A 21,166-nucleotide genomic window follows, 5' to 3' on the forward strand; every position below is an offset into this window, starting at 1 on the left:
CACGTATCTATTGAAAGATGGTGCTTTGTGATAGTCAAGTAGATTTTTGCAAGAGGCTCCATCTAGACGTCAACCTTATGAACTTTTCAGGCGAACTGTTACATGAACCAGTGCGGAGTATGTTTTGTGTTTTCAATAAGTGTTACTTTGTGTTTGATTTCAATGTGTCACAAGAATCGAATAAGCGCAATTTTAGGCGATTTTTTGTTAGTTTACGGTATTGTCAGTTTTAAAATTCGCGTTGAGCAAATCTATGTTGTTAGTTTAAGTTAGTTTAAGTACTAATGTCATTGAGATGGAAATCATCTGTTGGCAAATACAAAAAAAAATATAAGAAATATAAATAGAATGTTCCGAATCCTTGTTTAGACATTCAAAAGGAGGGAAAAGCATGGTGGAGTACGATCACGAGTTTGAGTCACTGTATTCCTTTTTCACCAGAGGCTCCCATCAGATCGGCAGTAGAATAGAAACGGGATTGGAATAGGGAGAGCATAGTGCTTTAGTAAGCGAGCGAAACCATTCTCCACTTATCCCAATCACAACTAAATGGATTCCGAGCGGGCACCGGCCTATGCTTAAAGCTACGTTTAGGCAACATTCTTTTGGATCAATAATTAAAAACATAGAACGCGTAGACATTTTATCTTTCGAATGGAGTGATTTTCATACCATTTCATTTCGAAGCTTTGAACTTACACCCAAGTATAGAAATCAAAGACCTAATCTCACATAAAAAAATGTTAATTTTCATTTTTTGACGTGGTACGCGTTAAATGCTTGTTCATTATTGATCCAAAAAATTTGTATACATAAAACGACACAACAGATAAACCTGGATAAAACGTGGATAAGAATTTCGAACAAATGCTTCTCATACTGAAGGTTTGCATATTAAACTGTTATAATTGTTTATTATCAGAAAAAACAAATATTACAATTCATATTTATTTGCCTCTGTTTTTGCCCTGTGCTCGTCTGCTCTTTCCCAAGCGTTTCTGTCCTTTAGCGCCACCACCGGGTCCACCCCTCCGCTTGGGCCCATCGTTGAGGAACGACTCCTTCGTATTCCGTTTCGAGCCCTTCTTTCTTCCTCCGAAGCCAAACTTTGCGTCCCTAGCTTTTCGTTTGCCTCCAACCTGTTTCTTACCCGGCGCTCCTCTGCTTGAGCCCTTTTTCTTCTTTCCACCGGTTGACTCGTCCCCATCGTCATCCAAAAAGTCCAGATTGGACAGCTTACCCTTGCGGAACTTCTTGATGTCATTAAGCATTTTGCGCCTTTCCTCGTCCCGCTTCTCGGTTGTCTGTCTCTGAATCAACTTTCCGATACGACGCTGCTCGCGAAGCTGCCGAATCCGTTCCGATTTGGCAATACCTTCTTGTTTCGCCTGCAGTACCTTCCGAATCCGTTGCATGTGCTCATCCGTTTTGGCCATTTCCGCAAAGTAATCATCTGGACGCTTGGTTGCAATGCCCAAATCGTGCAACCGTTTCATTCCTTCAATCACGGCTGCCTGCGCCTGTCGATGGAACAGAATCTCTCGTTTGAAATCATTCAGCACCGGATCGACCTCTGGTGCGACATATGGAATTTTCTTGTTTCCTTTAAACTGATTTTCCCGCTTCTGTTCGTGCTTTTCCATCTGTATGGCCAGTTCAGGTGTCAGCGGAGCAAGATCGTTTATCAAATCCATCCGTTCAACCCATGGTGCCTTCAGTATGAACGTTTCCAGGACAGACTTTAGTTTCGCTGTGTTGTTTACCGGATCTGCTTTCTGCTTGGAGATCACGTTCAGGCCAGGTTTGAGCAAACCTTTTGCCAATGCCTCTCGGAGCTGAAATGGAGCAATTATCGGTAATTCAATTATCAATACGGTACGGTTTTCGAAACTTACCTCATCATCTTCGTCATATGAAACGTAGCTGGAATCGGAATCTTCCATCTCCTCCTGAAATGCCGGCATAGTGATATTGTAAGCTGTACTATGATTGTTACTAAAGTTCACAAAATCCTCGTTTATAAACACATGTGCTTCGCTGAAAGGTGAGAAGTGTTTTGAAATACGGCTTGCCTGCTGAAATGTCACCCGCAGGAGGATAGCCAAACACGTTCATTTGGTAGCCCTTCGTATACACATTTGTAAGGTTTCATGGTTGTTATAAATAGGTGGGATATAATTATGTTGCATAGAAATGTACATATAGTATGTGCGATTGTGTCGTATTATATGATGAAGAAATTTACATTCAAATTTTGTGAAATTTACAAATGGTTTGATTTGTTTATTTCTTTCTGAAATATTTGATGCGGAAGATCGATCTCGTCCTGGTCGGCCAGCCACTGTAAGTGTCGATAAATTTTTGCAACCGGTGGAGCAAATCTATGCAAAAAACTCGGTGTATGGGTTCCACATGAATTGACGCAAAAGAGTTTGATTAACCAAATTTCCATCAGTCAAGCATTCGACCCATTTCCGAAGAAAACCATAATGATGAAAAATGATGAAAAATCTTTCACAAAGTATATCATATATAATATTATCATGGGATGAGTGTGGCGAGCCACCGTAAATAACTTCAAAACCAGATTTGACGCCAAATATGGTCTGGTAAGATTGGTAGAGAGTCATCCATAATGAATTATCAACACATGGCTTAACGATAAATTCAAAGCACTACTGTGTTCACAACTGGATAGATGACACGAAATGGCGAAGAAAAAGTAAACAAAATTGACCAGCAGAAAAAGTTTTTTCAATCAGGACAACGCGATACCATACACATTGTTGAGAGGTGCCCAAAAATTTGTTTGGTTGGGAAGTTTTGAAGCACCCACCATACAGCGCGGACCTTACACCGTGTGTCTAAAATTTGTATTGAACTTTGCAGAACCTTCTTGGTGGAAAATCATTGGTAGGCGCAAGAGCTCTTGAAAATAATTTTAAAAAGTTTTTCGCCAACAAGTCACATAGGTTCAACAAAGATGAAATTATTAAATTATCCTGAAAATGGCGAAAGGTTTTTGATAATAATGGCCAATACATATTTAATTAAAATTAATTTCAATAAATTACAATGGTGTTATGTGAACAAGATTAGTTTGGTCTGAAGTCGAGTGTTGTCGAGGATGAGAACGCCTCACATCCGAAACAACCTTAAATCTGAGAGCTAGATTCCAAAATCATAAACGAACAAAAAGGTTCAGTATTAATGAGGTTTCAGTAGAAGAAGTACTAGGAATTACGGAATTACGAATTATGTGATCGTTTTTATTCAACATTTAACAATTTTAACCTGTTTCAGGAGTACTTATCTGAAATAAAGTACTTTAATATTGCGAATAAGCAGCTGGTCCAGATTTATAGAAAAGTTGTACGGAATCAACTCCTCTATTGGTAGAGATTGACACTGTGACAATGGACCAGCCATCCTTGTTAAGTATTATTATTATACGAATTCACTCTACATAGACACATTCGTTCCAAATTGACAGAAATACTGAAAGAATTACCGGTTGATTACCTTTTAAATCTCATTATTTTGATATTGATAGGTCTTATGTCTTTGAAAAATAAACTGAAACTCAGTAATACATTCAAATTGATTAACTGATTATTTATGAATGAGTAATTTTTAGGAAATATTACAAAGTTTCTTTCGATGTGGTAAGTTACCGTAAAAGACAAATACATTTCCACATGAGTTCGGTACAACTGTACTAAATTCATGGCCATTGCGATATACAGAAAAATGAACCAGCAGATGAACTTGCTAGAAGTGAGCTTGAGCCAGTTCTCTTCAATCATGCTCTTGAATCGAGTCTGACACCTGATAACTTCTCAAAAACATGTTTAGCGTACCAATTTTCTCTATCTACAGTTTATTCCGATATTCGTCTCGCTTTCATGTTTAATCGTGAAATCAAAAATACTTTTTCTCGTTCTATTCTGTCTGCAATTTTGTGTATATTGTTTACAATAACCAACCGGAACACCAGTAATCGGGAAGAATAAATGGATGAATAAAATCATTTCGTATTCCTCCGTTAACAATCCGCTAACAAAAAACATGATTCAGTTCGAAAAACTCTTCTTCGTTCATTTTACGGTCGACATAATTGTTCATCAGAGCAATTTTTTTCGTAACTTTAAGAGAATTTTAGCCAACTTAAATATCATTAGGATATAGATTCCGCCTTTTTGTTGTTGTTATAAATTTATTCGAGCAACCATGGATCGCTTGGCCACCACTATCACTCTACAAGATAACACATCATTAAAGGCGTCGTACAATGCGTAACGACGCTCGGTATGCTTCAAGTACCGGTGTAAAGATTAGTTTTTCTTCTAAAATGTTGTCGGTCAGAACGTAACAACTAAAACTGACTGCTATAAAACCATGATCATCAACTTTTTTGTATATGAACTGAGCGTCTTTACTGTGACCGAGTTGTGGTTTCGACACGACGTTGCAACAAGCTACACAACGCTTGTCACAATTGATTTATTGAAGGATGCGCACAACGAACGAATAAGTTCGCGTAAAGAACTCGTCCGAATTTCATCCAGGACTATGCGATCGAAAGCCTTCAGCCCTTTTTATGGCTAGCTGAAGAGTCTAGTCTACACTGTTAATTCGCAGACAATTGAAGCATGGATAAAAGATCTTTACCCTTCTATTGCTAAGCAGACACCATTGTCGATATTCACAGCCAAAAAGAATGCTTATCTCAGCAATTTTAATTCCCATGTTATTTATACAACTATTTTTCAATTTTGCAGAATCTTCCAGAGCTCGAGAAACTTGATCTGGCTTACAATGTGCTAGATTCCTTCGAATTCGATTATTTCGACCAGGTGAGTTAGCCTTCAAATATTCTCTCCTATCACTGGCAACTGAACAAAAAATTTTCACACTGGTTATTCTAGGTTGGTTCACTGACCTCGTTGGAAGTAGACGTAAGCCATAATCGGATTAGAGCGCTTGGAGAAACGTTCGAGGTGCCCGTTAACGACTCATCAGCAGCCGTGCCGAACCACGTGTACAATGACCGGGACTACATGTTTTCGCATGTCAACATAAAAACACTGGACATGTCTAGCAACAACATTACCAAAATAGCCAGCGGCTATTTCAAACCGGTCGAGATGTCGCTGATGAAACTATCACTTGCGTCAAATCAGCTTTTCAACGCAAGCCGCGATGTGTTTGGAAATATGCCCCATTTGCAATGGTTGGATCTGGAGTATAATCGGATTAGCGAAATGGATTATGATACGTTCAAGTATACCAGAAAAATACAGGTGCTCAAATTATCCCACAACATGATTTCGGATATTCCCATGGATCTGTTCCGTAACATGCCGGCCCTTCGGATACTGGAAATGGCTCATAATAATCTAAAATATTTACCAGACAGTCTAGTGTTCGAAGAAGGCTTAGAGCGTTTGGATTTATCTCACAATCAGTTCACTAAAATACCTGTTACTTCACTATCAAACTTGGCCGCACTTGCCTTGTGCGAACTTGATTTGAGTCACAACCACATTGGAGCAATTCATAGCGTTGATTTATCCAACAAATTCAGAGTAAGTGGATTCACAGAAAAAGGGCATGATCTAATCAATAATATTAAATTGACATTGCAGTCTTTGTCGGTTCTGGACCTATCCAATAACAGATTAGTTAGACTTGAAGATGCTGCATTTGCGACTCTACCACGGCTCTCGTGGCTAGACCTGTCCCATAACGACGAACTAGAGGTCATGGGTAAAGCATTTATCGGTCTTGAAAAAAGTCTCATTGAGCTCCGCCTATCGAATGTTTCTCTGAATACGGTTCCAGAGTTGAGCAATCCTTCACTTCGCATTCTGAAAATTTCACACAACGATCTGCCATCGATTCCAGCTGAACTGGCTACCAATATGGCTTCACTGAGAGAACTTGACCTGTCTGAAAATGATCTGACACATGTACCAATAATCACGCACTCCTTACCGAACTTGAAGTATATAAATCAATAATGAATGTTTATTTAAAATTCATTTCTAAGATTGATTTTTTTATTTGTAGATCCTTATCTCTCGCTGGAAATCCTATAACACTGATGACTAACACCAGTTTGCTCGGAGTAGCAGACTCGTTGGAACACCTTGATATTGCTAACCTAAATTTAAATGGGTTCGAAGTAATACTACATTACCGTGTACAAACAAAAACAATTTTTGATACGTATTTCATTTTAGAATGGTGTACTTAACAAATTACACTTCCTAAGAACACTACGAATCTCATCATATCCTCATATACCCAGCTTCAACATTCCAAAAATTCTGGAGAGCGCACATAACCTACGTGAACTATGGATACAGGCTCCTAAGTCGTTTGAACCATTTGACCATTCTTCGAAACCGGTATCAGCAGTTCCCAGCGATTTACGTGGAGAAATGGATGGTCTTTTGCCGCGAAAGCTGAAAAGCATCACATTCGGAGGCTTCGGCTTCAATCGTCTCGCCGACAATATCCTGCAGGGTATTCAATCCGCTGATTTGCACGTTTCGTTCTTCAATACTTCTCTTGCGGGTCTGCCGACTGATTTGTTCAAAAACATGGGAAAATTTGTACGGAATATCTCTCTGGATCTGGAGTATAACAACCGTTTGTTGAAGTCTGTTCCCAACCCGAACACGGCTCATTACTTACACTTACCGGAAAATATGTTTCTAACGGATTTGCGAATCTCGGGAAACTCATTGGTTTGCGATTGTGAATTAGGGTAAATATTTGTGATATTAGGATATTTATTCTTGAATGATTGATTATTTCTCTGCAGTTGGGTCGAGTTTTGGCAACGCAAACGGCGCCAGTACATGTGTCCCGCCCAACCATGGATAGAAAACAGCAGTTTCAATAGCTACTTCCGGAATCACGTTCCGTCGATGATGTCGCAAACGAGTGACGATTGCGAGCAATCGGCGGATAATCTACGCGAAGCTACCTGCAGCAATAAGAAGAACGAAAATTTGTTGGAGGTACTGAAAACGGAACTTGAATGCGGCTGGGGAAGCGGCGCTACACGACTGCGTATCGTGCCAGCGATAGCGTTCGTGTCTGTGTTTGTAGTAGCACTGATCTGACTTATGCGACACCTGTTCAAGATGTACAGTGAGTTCTACGATTACCTCGAGCAGCTGTACAGCGATAGAAGCACGATGAACGGAACGGCTGCCGCCGTGTCGTGTGCCGACGATTATGGTAGTGAATTCGATCTTGAGTTGGATGATTTTTAGAAGCTGTTATTCTTGTTTGTCTTTTGTTGTTTGCAGTGTGACAATTATAATTTGTTCAAATTTTATAACACGTGGCTCAAGTCTTTAGCTTTTTTGATAAGCGTTACAATGCCATTTTGTGAATTCAACGTGCCAAATCGTTTATAATAATATAATAAAAAGTTAATGAAAATCATACCTGAGTTTAATTCCGAAGACAATTGCTGTCTTCTTCTCATTAGAATAGTTACAGCAATTGTATCCTTGATAATATCTGTTGATCATGAACTCTTTTTAGAGTACGTTCATCTGGATAATGAAAATGATTGATTCACAACTACAGTGATGTGCCCTAATCCTTAGTCTTTCCTTTATATATTTGAAGTGCAGTTGAACCCCGATTATCAACGGAATTGAATAGCAAGGTCATCGCGGATAACGGAATTCGCGAATTACGCGAAAACAAACTAAAATTATGTGCATACATGAAAAAGATGTTTCAGAAACCCATGTTTTAATTATACAGCCATCATTCAACTACCCTTCTGTAAGGTCATGCACACCTGTTATCAAATAATGTGAAAGCCGCAACTGAAACAAAACATACTAAGGACTAACAAGTGAACCTCACTTCACCGAATATTGATTTCAACGATGTGCAATGATTCATCCGTGTTGGATAATCACGGTGCACCAAGCTACTTCGTACGCTAAATCAATGATAAAATAGCCACTTTATTCTGCGCTGCAAGTTATGTGAGATAGCAAAGTTTCTCGTTTTATTGTGAAAGTCGTTTCTACCGTCTATTCGATACCCGAATCGATATCAAAGGAGGACACAACTTCAAATCTCATATAGTCACGCCATTCGCCTTGGAGGAAACATTGACTTAAGCTTTCTCACGTCATTCGCCACGTGGAACAGAAAGGATACTTTTTTGTCACACTCGCTAGTTGCTGTAATCATGTGTACACTTTCTGTCCCAAAATAAACCACTCGTTCTCTACAGATGGGACCGCTGACATAATATTTCTCCCTGATAATTGTTTTATGTAAGGTAGAACTAAAGTAAGATAATACCTGCCAATAGAGGGGTTTTTGTGCCAGTTTTCTGTCAAATTCAGACCAATACTGGTTGGCTTATCTTTTTAAAACATACATACTTTTCCAACCAGTTGTAAAGGGTTGCCTATTATGCTTTGAAATATACTTCTCCCTCATGTGTATATATATATTGAATGGCGTTAACGTTCCCTATGGAATTTTTGCCGTCTCAACGTATGCATTAACTAGCGTCATTTATAAATTCTTAGTTGAGATTTCTTAAGCCAAATAACACGTCTTGAATGTATTCCGAGGGGCAAGCTCTAGAATACGCGTGACCACAGTGCTAGTCGAAGAAATATTTTTTGGTTCAATATAGGGGCCCATTTCAATATTTCGGAGTGAAACAGTGTTCAGTTTTTGAACGCTAATATCTCCCCAATTAATGAATGAATTTTGGTTCCAAATACACACATTGATAGGAAATATCCTCAGCAATTGTTTATATGCTACACATTACGGGTTCTCAGCTCATATAAAGTTCAAATTGATGAAAAATTGGAAGAAAGAATTCCCTACTTTACCATACATTTTGTATGCGCTCCCGCAGCGAACAGCCATTCATTACAAGCAACCACGGATACGGGCGAAACGTATGGACAAGATGAAGGTGGGGGACGAATAAGAGATTATGAATAAATATAAAAAGTGAGCGATGGTGGTGCTTGGCCACATTGAACAGAGTTGCGCTCTCTCAATACACGAAATAATACAAAATCTGTATGATTATGCTACCTGACTTTCTAGTCGTTACCTTTCAAGGTAACGGTTTTGGGATTAGGGTAGATATATTTATTTCCAGTTTGATAAGTAGTTTAAGTTGGGACAATGTAAATAATTTGGGGAGGGTATCTTATAAGTTAGATTTAGGTATAAAAAAAAGGTAACAAAAAACTAGAAAAGTTCAGGCATGATTTTACAATAGGAATATGAAACAAACGGATAATGTGTATGATGAAAATCTTTACAGAACTTGACATTGCAATTTAAAGTTGTAGAACCCTAGGTTGATCGCTTGAAATGTAGTATTATATTATAATGTAAACCAAATTAAGAAATAAAAAGAATTTAAGTGAAAAAAAAAAGTGCTTGGCCACATTCTATCATTGGATGCCAAGCAGGAAAGACGCTATCTTGAGATTGATTTTAAGCATAAGAGATATCGCTGCATTTGCAGGGGATGTATGCGGTGCGATTCCGCGAGAGGAAGAGACAGAAGTGGAGCGGGAGAGCCTATCGAAGTGTGTTAAAAGCGTTGGAAGCGTCGCCCCGAGTGAAGGAGAGACTAATCGTGCTCGATTTGATTGAATGATGGAGTTTTTAAACGGTTTTATTTAGCTGTGACATGTTTGTATGTAACATGTTTGTCTATAGCCCTGTACCACATTAACACGTTCGTCGCCCAACGCGACGTTTTTGAGTTTCTTGCAGAGCCCAACTTTCGATAAATTATTAAATGACGATCAAACATAGTTTGTAGATAACTTTTACATGATCTAGCAATGTTTGTTTTCAATTGAAGACGAATATTATAGGGGTTTTGCAAAAAACTGCAATACACACCATCCGTACTATAAATTAATAAAAAGTATAGTATAAACAATATAATATTATGGTTATGATTTTATTATTTTTCTTCATAACCTATAGTTACATTTAGGTGCCTATTTTATCAAATTCCTTCTAAAAATCCTATTCAATTTGAGCGAGGAAAGTGTCACTCATATCTGGGTGACGGAGCGTTGAAAGTGTTAATTGAAATTTGACTCCCTTCCTGGTGACCGATTGATCTGAAATTTGGAACACACCTTATCTCTGCAGTCATTATATAACTGCGTGTTTCGTGATCTTGAAAATCCAAGATGACGGCCGCTACAAAATGGCGGATTACATATTTTCTCAAAGCCCCATCAATTTGGGTATCAAATGAAATACTTGACTAGTAGAACACAGTTATTCATGAGGAATGCAAAACCAAATTGTATCACGATACCAGATGGTGAGTCGCCGGTTGAACAATAAACCCCACATCATTTGCATCGCGTTTGAGTGTTTATATACAAATACGAAACAATCAAAATTTGTCGTGAGCTGAAGTTTTATTCTTTATTCTTTATTCTTATTCTTTCAACTTTTTCTTTAATTTTGTGCATGAAAAGTTGGTAATTTTGGGATCTGTGCTCCATGATATTCGAATAATGGACGCCTCTTGGTGTAGTCCTACGTCTCTCCGGTTATGTCCCCAACATTACCCACCCGACTATTTGAGTTCTATTTGTAATGATTATATAAGGGTAAGGGACAAACAATATTTGAAAATAATTTTAATTCAATTTTTGAAAATTTACAACTGCCTTCGAGCATGCTGATCTAAAAGAGGGTACACAGAGTTATTATCGTGTTTCAGAGGACAAAACAATGGTAAATGAGGTAGAAACCACTTCAGTACATTTCATTCTGCCACAAAGTATTCGTTTGTTTCATAAACTGCCATAGAATTCATGGAAAATCGTCACTCAAATTCCAGTTGAAAAGTACATGATTGCAAATGTAAACATGCATCATACAAACATAAAATCCGGCTGTACGAAGGCGGCCCGATTGCCCGATGGTGTCAGTATCGCAAGTGAGATTATTTATCGTGTAGTACATTCTCGTAAACGGCTACTGTCTAAATTTCAGCCGAATCGGACTTGTAGTTTTGTTTTGACCGTGTGTTGAAGCAGGTGTGTCCGCGGATTTCAGAGAAATGGAAAAAAATGGAAAATCCGCCGTCGCCACGGTCAAATTGGTCGAGTTGCACTACGAACTACCACCGTATTCTCCAGATTTGGCCCCATGCGACTTTTTTGTTTCCAAACTTGAAAAAACGAATAATCTTTTGGAGCATCGTTGGGTCAAGTGTATCGAGCTAAAAGGAGATTTTGTTGAGAAATAAATCGCCACTTTTCCAAAATTTTTGACGTAGAACTACGTCTTTCATTAATCAGAAAACAGGTCACGTTTTTATGAAATAAAGTTAACGTTAATAACTATTTTTGCCGCGAACGGATTTTGACGATTTACGTACCAAACGAATCGGAAATTCCCTAAAATTTGTTTGATATGCTATACATTACAATCACATGGTGTGTAAATAGTAAAAACTCATGAGAACTATAAGCGTTTCCATTTTTCCATACATTTGTTCTCTCCATGTGTGTGCTTTTCCGAACAGAACTGTCAATAACTAGCAACTTATGGACGAGTAACGAAGGGGAAATCGTAAGACTATTTACTCACGAGACGCGACATGAAACTAGGACATAACACTTATAATACTTACAAACATTAAAAGGGGTTAAAATTACTTTTTTCGTCGACCGGTTTCGGGCTCGATGTTGCCCATCTACTGGACGGTGTCCGACTCAAAATAAGTGAAATCGTAAGACTTAAAGTCTCCGTAAACAAAGGAAAAGAAGAAGAACGAAGGGGAATATTTGCTTGGAGTATGAACAGTGGATCTCGCTGAGGCAAACTTTCATTCTTCGTGAGGACACTGACTGAACGACATCGTTGCTGGGCGAGCTGGGCGGTGAGGAGTGGAGGAGTAATACGAGGCAAAAGTAAAGTTGGAATACTTTCCTTTCCAAAGGTTAGAGACGAATGAACTAAAGAAGTTTAAAGTCTCACATGTCTTAGGTTCGGATTGAGCTGTGGGCGCGACCAAATTACTAACTCGCTGATGTCTCTAGCATTGCAATAATTGCATCAAACTGACGCCATTGCATTAAGGTTCTGACCTACACAATTGTGTGGGGAATCATCACGCTAGGCTATCGTCAGCTCACCAAGAAAATAAATGTTCTGGAATTTTGTCTGTGATTTAGATTCGCATGACGGTAGCAAAACTCTCTCCACAAAGGATGACAGCTAAGCTGATCTAGACCGGCAATATTAACTAAAAGGGCTTCTGTTGAGAAGAGCGCAAAACGGAGATAAGTGTATGCATAGCTAATTGCTTTGAGCCAACGATATATCAATATGTTTGTGTATGTACGTGCGTGCGTTTTAACGTACTGCGCTGTTGCGGGTGAACATGTCGATCCGTACGTGTCGACAAGGAGATAGTATTTGCGATAGGGTATTAGTAATTAATCTCTGCTGAGGCAAATATTCAGCCTTTTTCCAAGCAGTTGACATCGTTTGTTTTCCGTCATCATATAGGCTTCGTTGGTGCAATGTCAGAGCATCAATGTAATGAACTGACGCTATGGTAAACTCCATTGCACTAGAATTGCATTTGCGCTAATCTTGATCATAATGAAGCAGTGCTACTCTTTTCGAGGTTGTTGGGATTTACAGGAAGAATTTATTTCGTTTATTTAATCACCAAGAAAGTAAATGTCGTTCTGAAATTTTGTATGTGATTTGGTTTCGCTTGCCAGTAGCAAAACATTCTCCACTAAGGATCATAACTGCGCTTATCTCGAGCATGTGTTGTTCTGCGATGACAAGAATGAATCATCAAACAATATTCGTCAAATTATTCTACAAGAAAAAAAATATTTCAGGCCGACCAAAATGGTAGAATGGTTATTTCTAAAATTTCGTAGCATTATGAAACAGTATTCGCAGTTATAAACAAGCGACTTGAATTAAACTACAGCGTAGTTCTACGTCAACAATGCGGTCGTGTCTTGGACACAACCTTCTATAATTTTTTTTTGCTTTTGTTCTTGCTGGCTAAGTACTTTTCGGACTGCCCTCGTATCTTCTATGTCAGGAATAGAACCCACCTCTAGTTTTAAATGCTCTGTTTGCTTTGGAACCTTACAAATGCGACATTTTTCACAATACTCTGGCCGATTACATGTTTGTCAGTTTCTTCCTTATTGTTTTTCTGCCATTATCATGACATGAATGAAATCAACCGTGAAATGCACTGTAACCTGACCTGAGAAAATTCTAATTCGAATCGACAACCCGGACACCGGTCTTCCAAATATAACTGAAACATATTTGATAGTAATCTAGTAGGAGAGTGGTGATCAAAGTAAAATGAAAATAGTGGAGCTAAAACCCAACCGCTTGCTTATCAAGGCTAATTTCGATGGCTACAAGGTATCGCTCGAACCCATTCCCATTGCGCGTACCGAGCTGACAGGATCGCTAGGACCGGATCGTGTTCGACCAAGCCACAATCAGTACTCGTACTTGCACGCGACCCTCTACGGTCTCCACAATCATTTGGTGCGCGATCCCTGGTCATCTGGAAGTTGCTATTACGTGGACGAAGCGTGGAATGTTCGGCGAGTGCAATACGAGGAGGGCTCCGGAAAGGTGAAACCACTGAGCTCGGTGCTGAAGCTGGGGAAACCGAGACCCAGAGTGGATGGCGACTATAACTGCTCGTTGCTGTTCATATCGGAAAAGTTAGCATTGGTAGCCGACGGCCAGGGAGGGCTGCGTTTGGTCGACACGGGAGATCGCCGCCGGGGCGATGAATGGAAGGCTTTATACATGTTTCCTGCGATAGATGAACTGAAGGCGGGGTTTGTCCTTATGGATGGGCGACTTGAGGTCATCAATGAAGAGATCCAGATTCACGTGGTTTGTTTATCCATAGAGGAAAATAAAGGAAAGTTCAGAACCGTTTTGCATTGGCTTAAAATAATCCAACAAGAATCCCCAGAGGAATGGAACCATGATTCAACGCACGTAATGAAAAGCGAGGGATTTCCAAGCTATTGTTATTTAGAGCCCAAATGTGGGGCTTTAGTCGTTGTAAGTGATAAATCTGTCAAATTTGTTCAGGATTCCCAGGAACCAGTGGTGCAGGAGGCTGGAGTGTCCCTAGAGAAGAAACACGATGATGCTGTACCGGAAAAGTGTCTGTTTAGTTGGACTCAGTCGCCAGAGGACATCACCATAAAAGTGCCCAAGGAGGAAAATGTGGAATATAAGATAACAAATGCAGAGCGCAAGTTGAAAGTTTTCCGCGACGCAGCTTTGATCATTGATGGAGATGCTTTGTTCGGGGGAATCGATGGAGATTTAACTACGTGGACTAATGAGTCTTCCGAGCTGCAAGTAACCCTGTTGAAGCAACCGTCAGGCACAATATGGCCTTTCCTGTTTCCTGGTAGCCCTGAGGAAAGTGGCGATCGGCCTGCTGCAGATTTACCCCCTGCTCCGAATCTCACATCCCAACTGGAAGAGTGTGATTTCGCCTCATCGAGTCAAGACACTGAGTACACTATCGAAAGACTGGACGTCAAAAAATTCTCGACTAGCCACAAAGTTTGCCTAGGCAGCACTGCACCGTTGTTCAACGCCACTCTCAAGACAGGGCTTCCTCCGGCACTGGCAATGAGGCTTGATGTGGATGCTTGTCTGTGGTTGCAAAATCCAGGAGAGAATTGGAACTTCAGACACGAGGGAACATTACACGCATTTGCTTACGTGTTGGCCTCGAAGCAACAGCGGAAATTTGTGTCCTGTTCGCCGGATCTTACCTACGCCATAATCTGTGAATCGGATCGGCACGTGTTTATTTACAAGGCTCACTTTAACAGCGCAAGTGGACTGCGCAACCGGAAGGGAGCGCAAATCAGTATTGGCGAGCAGCGGCTGATTCGGCTGGAGGGAGCTGGTGAGGTTTTGGGCATTTCTTGCGAAAATGACTACTGCATACTGCTGACGGAAATGCGTCTTATGGTTATACAGATGTGTACCGAAGAGGAATAAACAGATGATCTTTTGCTTATTTATTTATTACTTTTATTCATCTGACTTTTTGTTGTCTTAAAGAATTAAGATGGGGAACAATCAAAAACAGAAGGCCTAAAAACTCCACATTTTTTCATTCACAAACAAAACATATATAGGGTTCGCTCTAAGATACACAATAAGGATTCCGCAGGGGCAAGGAGACGAATGATTGTCTTGCGTTGCTTTCTTCAGAAATTCAAATGACTTAGGCGGCGGTGACACTGGATGCAGAAAAGAGATCATACGAATTGTATGCAATAGTGAAAGTAAACAACCACATTGAGTTGCATTGGTGTGGTTACATTGCTTCCCCTTTGCTTCGTTCGAATTCGTCAGCTTCTATCGAACAAAATTGTTTGTTTCTATTCGTACAATCAAATTTTCGTGCGTACTCCGATCCAAAGTAACCTTAGTCTTAGGCTGCGGTGATACTGGATCGGAGTACGCACGAAAACTTGATTGTACGATGACTGACAAAGAGAAACAAACAGTTTTGTTCGATAGAAGCTGGCGAATTCGATCGGAGCAAGTGGGAATCAATGTAACCACACCAATACCACTCAATGTGGTTGTTTACTTTCACTATTGCATACAATTCGTACGACCACTATTCTGCATCCAGTGTCACCGCCGCCTTTGGCTGTTCCGATCTGTTCACAAACACACAAATCGGCAGAACAAACGTATGGAAAAAAGGAAGTTTGTCCAGTTTTCATGAAATTAAACCATTTAGAGATTAGCGAATTGTAATGTATAGCATATCAAACAAATCATAGAGAATTTACGACTCGAATGGTATGCAAATCATGAGAATTCGTTCACAGTAAAAATAGTTATTAACGCTATCTTTATTTCATAAAAACGTGACCTGTTTTCTGATTTGGCACCCTTCCTGAAAGACGTAGTTCTACGTCAAAAAAAAAATGGCTTCAATCTGTTAACACGTGCCAGAGGTGAGCAAAACGGTTCACTTTAGTGAACAACCATTGCTCGGCCTCTTTTGGTATCCGGCGTTCAACGAGGTAAGACGTGTATTCGTACACGGATCAATAATGGCTGCCTGGCTGATTCCTTAGTGGCTTTCGGAACTCCACAGTTATGTAGGACATATCATTCATAAAATGCCGTTTTAATAATTGTTCGTCCGAATTTCGTTAGAAATAAACTTTGATTTATAATTTCAAAATCTAAGTTTGATTTTTTTTTTGATTTTGTTTGAGTCGTTATTCATTTTTTTTCAGCACGAACTAGCTTTGTGTTGCTTAGCTTATGATGTATTGCAATAACTGCTACAGCAAAACTGTTCCCAAAACGCGAACGTCCATCTCAAAATTATCGAGCAAAATAAGAATAAAGAGATCGAATTAATGCCATGTAAGGTCAATTCATGCATTATGATAGATGTTCTTCGTTACATGTAAATTTAAGGACAGTCCTTTTACGTTTGGTATGATGCCTAGGAGAAAATATGTGAACGGAAGAATTATCAAACGATTATTTAGTTTTACATTTCCCTCTGAAGTTGGCATCTCTCAAGTGTACGTACTTCTCGAACCGTGATTTTGCTTGATTTGATGAACTTCAAGCACTCAGTTTCGATTTTGACATGTATGTCGAACGCATATTGTTCAATCAATAGGCGATATCGCAGTAAATCGATATCGCCTATTGATTGAACGATATCGCAGTAATAGTTGTCAACTTTTTACCTAATCATTTAATGGTATGCGTAAAAATTCAGTGAGCAAAAAATATGAAGGTATATCCTTCAATGCGAACTTGAATAACCGAGCCAAAGCGTTCTGTTCGTACCCGCTTTTGAAATCCGTGTTAGGCTAAGATTACTTTGGATCAGAGTAGGCATGAAAATTTGATTGTACGAATAGAAACAAACAATTTTGTTCGATAGAAGCTGACGAATTCGAACGAAGCAAGGGGGAAGCAATGTAATCACACCAATACAACTCAATGTGGTTGTTTACTTTCACTATTGCATACAATTCGTACGACCACTTTTCTGCATCCAGTGTCACCACCGCCTTAGGAAAACTGTTTTCGGAGTGCATAAAAAACGGTTTTACTCGCGAAATCCGCGGCGGCGAATCCGCCTAATGTGACATCAGCCTTAGAGCCCCCGCAGACTGCAGACTTTTGTTGGTCGACTTAAGGTGAAGGTGGAAGCTAGCCACAAATGGCTGCCACAATGGCGCTCATTTCTTTCATCTCCCTCCCTCACCCTTCGCCCGAAAATCAATAATTTTGCGAAACAGTGTGGAGAAAATGATCATTTTCGCACACTTCCCATGAAGTAATATCAGCCAAACTCTAATCGATTACTCACAAGATATTAAATTTTCATCTGCTGTCGCACTGTATAGTGAACAACGTCGGAAAACTCGAGCAAGTGCTCTGAAAGTTAAATTTTCATTTTTCAATCTTCGATAATGGTGGCATTATTTTTACGTTTAATGGGTCTATAATGTAAGTTTTAGCAACTTCAACATTGGGTAAGAAAATTGTATTGCAGAGCTCGGAACACTGCCACGGCTGCCTATGCTTTCAAAAACAATAAACGGAAAAGTACTACATTCAATCAAAATGTCTCGGCCAACGAAGAGAAGAGTTAAGGCTCTCCAACGTGAATATGTGAAAACAATACGATCAACGAAGGAAAATATGAAGGAATTATCAGCATGCGGAAGAACTTGTTAATATAAAAAAAAGCCCAATTCGCATGTGTTATAAATTTGCTCATGTTACGCTCGCGTATAATCAGTATTGTCAGTGTCAATGAAGCGCCACACAGTCTGATAAGTGAATTGATCTATTTACATGTGCTTCGCTCTTCTCTCACAAACACTATTACCCCATTTTTACACGTGGGTTTACCTATACTACTACAATGGCTAGCTTCCACCTTCACCTTAAGCGCGATTCACATACAACATCCACGTCACGTTTACGTTCCGTCACGTCACGTTGCGTCAATTATTCTTCCATGCAATTCCTATTGAAGCATTCACATACACCAGCAACGGCAAGTCGAAGTTGCCGTTGCCGGTGTATGTGAATGTTTGCATAAGAACTGCTTGGACGAATAATTGACGCAACGTGACGGGACGGAACGTGAACATGACGTAGATGTTGTATGTGAATCGCACTTTAATCAGTACGGAGCGATATGCACATGCGCATACTACACCGATTCAGTACCGGCCGAAAAATAAAGTTTGATAGGCTTCCCGATTGCATTCAAACTATTCGGTCGGTCAACTATCGGCCGTCCGCTTAATCAGTACTGGCTCGCATCGATCTACACACACACGACGATTGTTTATCGGCCGATAGTTCAATTCGCTCTCAATTTGCTCTCAATTCGCTCTCAATTTTGGCATCCGACATACGTGCCGTGCGAATCACTGAGAATAGAATGCACCCAATACTCTCTGAATCTCTTTTTGATTTTGCTTCACCGTTCTCTTCTCCGTTGTCAAACACAAATTAAACACAGTCCCCCTTATTCCACGCGGCGAGTAACGTGAGATGGCAAAATTTCCCGCTTCATTGTGGTAGCTACCTTACTTTTCAACTTTTTGACGTAGAACTACGTCTTTCATAAAGGGTGCCAAATCAGAAAACAGGTCACGTTTTTATGAAATAAAGTTAACGTTAATAACTATTTTTGCCGCGAACGGATTTTGGCGATTTACATACCAAACGAATCGGAAATTCCCTAAGATTTGTTTGATATGCTATACATTACAATATCATAGTCTGTATATATATGGTTTAAATTGATGAAAATTGGAAGCATTTCCATTTCCTCATACATTTGTTCTGTCCATTTGTGTGCTTTCCCGAACAGAGCTGTCAATAACGAGCAACTTATCGACGAACGACGAAGGGGAAATCGTAAAGCGGACCTTACACGGTCAACTTTATTGACAATATGATGACATTTGAGAGCATAATGACAGCTGAACATGGCCGACGATGCAGAAATCCGGATTTTCTGATTTTCGAGCATCAATATCGTGACATTTCATATGGATGCATGATGTTGACGTTTTACCTCACGGACTTCCAGACTGAGTTGCCAGATATGCAAGCACACATTTAATTTTTGTTAGTCTTTTTTGCGATTGCAATTAAAATTTATAAACTACTGAAATTGTAGGAATCATAAATGGAAGCTTTTGGTTTGGAAAACCGATACTTTGAATAGCAAAATACGGTACTTTTCACGATACAAATCAAAACTTCAAAGTAAACTGACAATGTGATGGTGAGGGAGGGGATGAAATTTAACAACGTTTTAGGAATTTTTTAACGTTGAACTCGGTCATTCTTTGCGCTAGTGAGCGGGTTGTGTGTTTCTTCACACTCCGCTATAAAATTTGGAGAATGAGAAGATCTGGGAAAATCACAATCCCGATTATCCGATTATCCGCGGAATAGTCGGGCAAACTCACCGCGATTAACGAAAATCGCGGATGACTCATTAAAGGACAAAAAATGCAAATACGAAGAGAGATGTTTCATCATAAAAACTATGTTCTATCAATACAGAAATCAATCAACTATCCATCTATAAGGTCGTGTACACCAGTAGCTAAATAATGTAAAAGCCATGACCACAACAAAAGAGCATGGGCCTACCACTCACTAACAAATTCCGGAAAGGCCTATTGATTTACTATGGAACTCGCAGTCACGAATAATCCGCAGGGCGGATCACCCGCTCGCGGATAATCGGGGTTCTACTGTCATAGTCTCATTTATGGAATAAAAATATTTGCTTGCAGATAAAATAACTTGCATATATTTTCGCAAACTAAAATAATCTGGCATCTCTGAAACTGAAAGGAACAGTCTGTATTTGTGAAACGAGTATTATGATGTATTTTTGAGAAGAAAAACCGAATTCTAAAGTGTAAATTATGAATGAAAATTAACTTTTACGAATCAAATTAGTATTCTATGTTAATGCAAATCACTTTTTTTCTGCAAGTGGTGAGAAAATCCCATACAAAAATTATGTCTGAAATTGACCTTATATTATAATAATACATTTCAGTAGGAATATCTGGAAATTCAGGGGAAATAGGTTAAATTAAGGTTAGGACTACGCGCTTCAACTAATTAAATAATACCAAGTAGATATTTTCATTCAAATTTTACCAATTGAAAATTGCCTTTTAGCCTTCTAATCTGATAGAGAATAGTTTGGATCCCAAACTCAAATGTCGCCACTAACCATCGCGGATATTTTCGTTGTCTCGGGTTGAGGGCGATATTGACCGTGTAAGGTGGAAAAATATTGATTGAGGTTAGATCAGATGTTGAAAGCCTAGCTGTCACGATATTGAAGACACTTATTGTCAATCCGGTTGATTGTGTAAGGTGCCCATAAGATGTAAAGTCTCCGTGAACAAAGGAAAACAAGAAGAATGAAGGGGAATATTTGCCTAGAGTATAAACAGTAGATCTCGCTGAGGCAAACTTTGATTCTTCGTGAGGAAATAGACTGAACAACATGGTTGCTGGGCGGGCTGGACGGCGAGGAATCCAATGCCTTTCTCAAGGCAACGGGGGAAGGGGAGTAATATGATGGATAAAGTAAAGTTTTCTAAGGACCTTTTTGAAGGTTAGAGACGAATGAACTGAAGAAGTTTACAGTCTCAAGCAAGGAAGGCAGGCAAATCTTCAGCCTCGTTCTGTATTCAAAGCAATGAATATCGCTTGTTCTTTCTTGTATTGCGACATCACATGTCTTCGTTTCGGATTGAGCTGTGGACGCGACCAAATTACTCACTCGCTGATGTCTCTGACATTACAATCATTGCATCACATTGACGCCATTGCATTAAGGTTCTGAGCTACACAATTGTGTGGGGAATCATCAAGCTAGGTTATCGTCAGTTCAACAAGAAAATAATTGTTCTGGAATTTTGTCAGTGATTTCGCATGACGGTAGGGAAACTCTCTTCACAAAGGATGACAGCTAAGCTAATCTAGACTGACAATATTAACAGAAAGG

The 21,166-nt window shown here is 39.5% G+C and overlaps 3 protein-coding genes across 3 annotated transcripts in view; 2 read left to right on the plus strand and 1 right to left on the minus strand.

The window, feature by feature from the left end:
• The window catches only part of LOC129763595 (chaoptin), a 182,405-nt gene extending 174,941 nt beyond the window's left edge, over positions 1–7,464 (plus strand). Inside the window, exons 4-9 of the mRNA XM_055762839.1 lie at positions 4,782–4,856; positions 4,929–5,588; positions 5,649–6,007; positions 6,073–6,187; positions 6,246–6,775; positions 6,833–7,464. Coding sequence (XP_055618814.1) covers positions 4,782–4,856; positions 4,929–5,588; positions 5,649–6,007; positions 6,073–6,187; positions 6,246–6,775; positions 6,833–7,136 — 2,043 coding nt within the window. The 3' untranslated portion in view covers positions 7,137–7,464. The remainder of the gene's footprint in view (positions 1–4,781; positions 4,857–4,928; positions 5,589–5,648; positions 6,008–6,072; positions 6,188–6,245; positions 6,776–6,832) is intronic.
• On the minus strand, positions 887–2,070 carry LOC129763605 (probable rRNA-processing protein EBP2 homolog). Its single transcript, XM_055762850.1, has 2 exons — positions 1,896–2,070; positions 887–1,835 (listed from the first exon to the last, which is right to left on the minus strand). The coding sequence occupies exons 1-2, from the start codon at positions 1,962–1,964 to the stop codon at positions 948–950; spliced, it is 957 nt and encodes a 318-aa protein (XP_055618825.1). The 5' UTR covers positions 1,965–2,070; the 3' UTR covers positions 887–947.
• A 5,793-nt stretch (positions 7,465–13,257) lies between the features above and the next one.
• LOC129776396 (nudC domain-containing protein 1) lies at positions 13,258–15,125 on the plus strand. Its single transcript, XM_055782027.1, has one exon. It carries the CDS (start codon positions 13,414–13,416, stop codon positions 15,100–15,102), a length of 1,689 nt encoding a protein of 562 aa, XP_055638002.1. The 5' UTR covers positions 13,258–13,413; the 3' UTR covers positions 15,103–15,125.
• Positions 15,126–21,166: the final 6,041 nt, after the last annotated feature.

Source organism: Toxorhynchites rutilus, chromosome 1 (assembly GCF_029784135.1).
Source record: "Toxorhynchites rutilus septentrionalis strain SRP chromosome 1, ASM2978413v1, whole genome shotgun sequence".
In the NCBI taxonomy this organism is placed as follows: domain Eukaryota; kingdom Metazoa; phylum Arthropoda; class Insecta; order Diptera; family Culicidae; genus Toxorhynchites; species Toxorhynchites rutilus.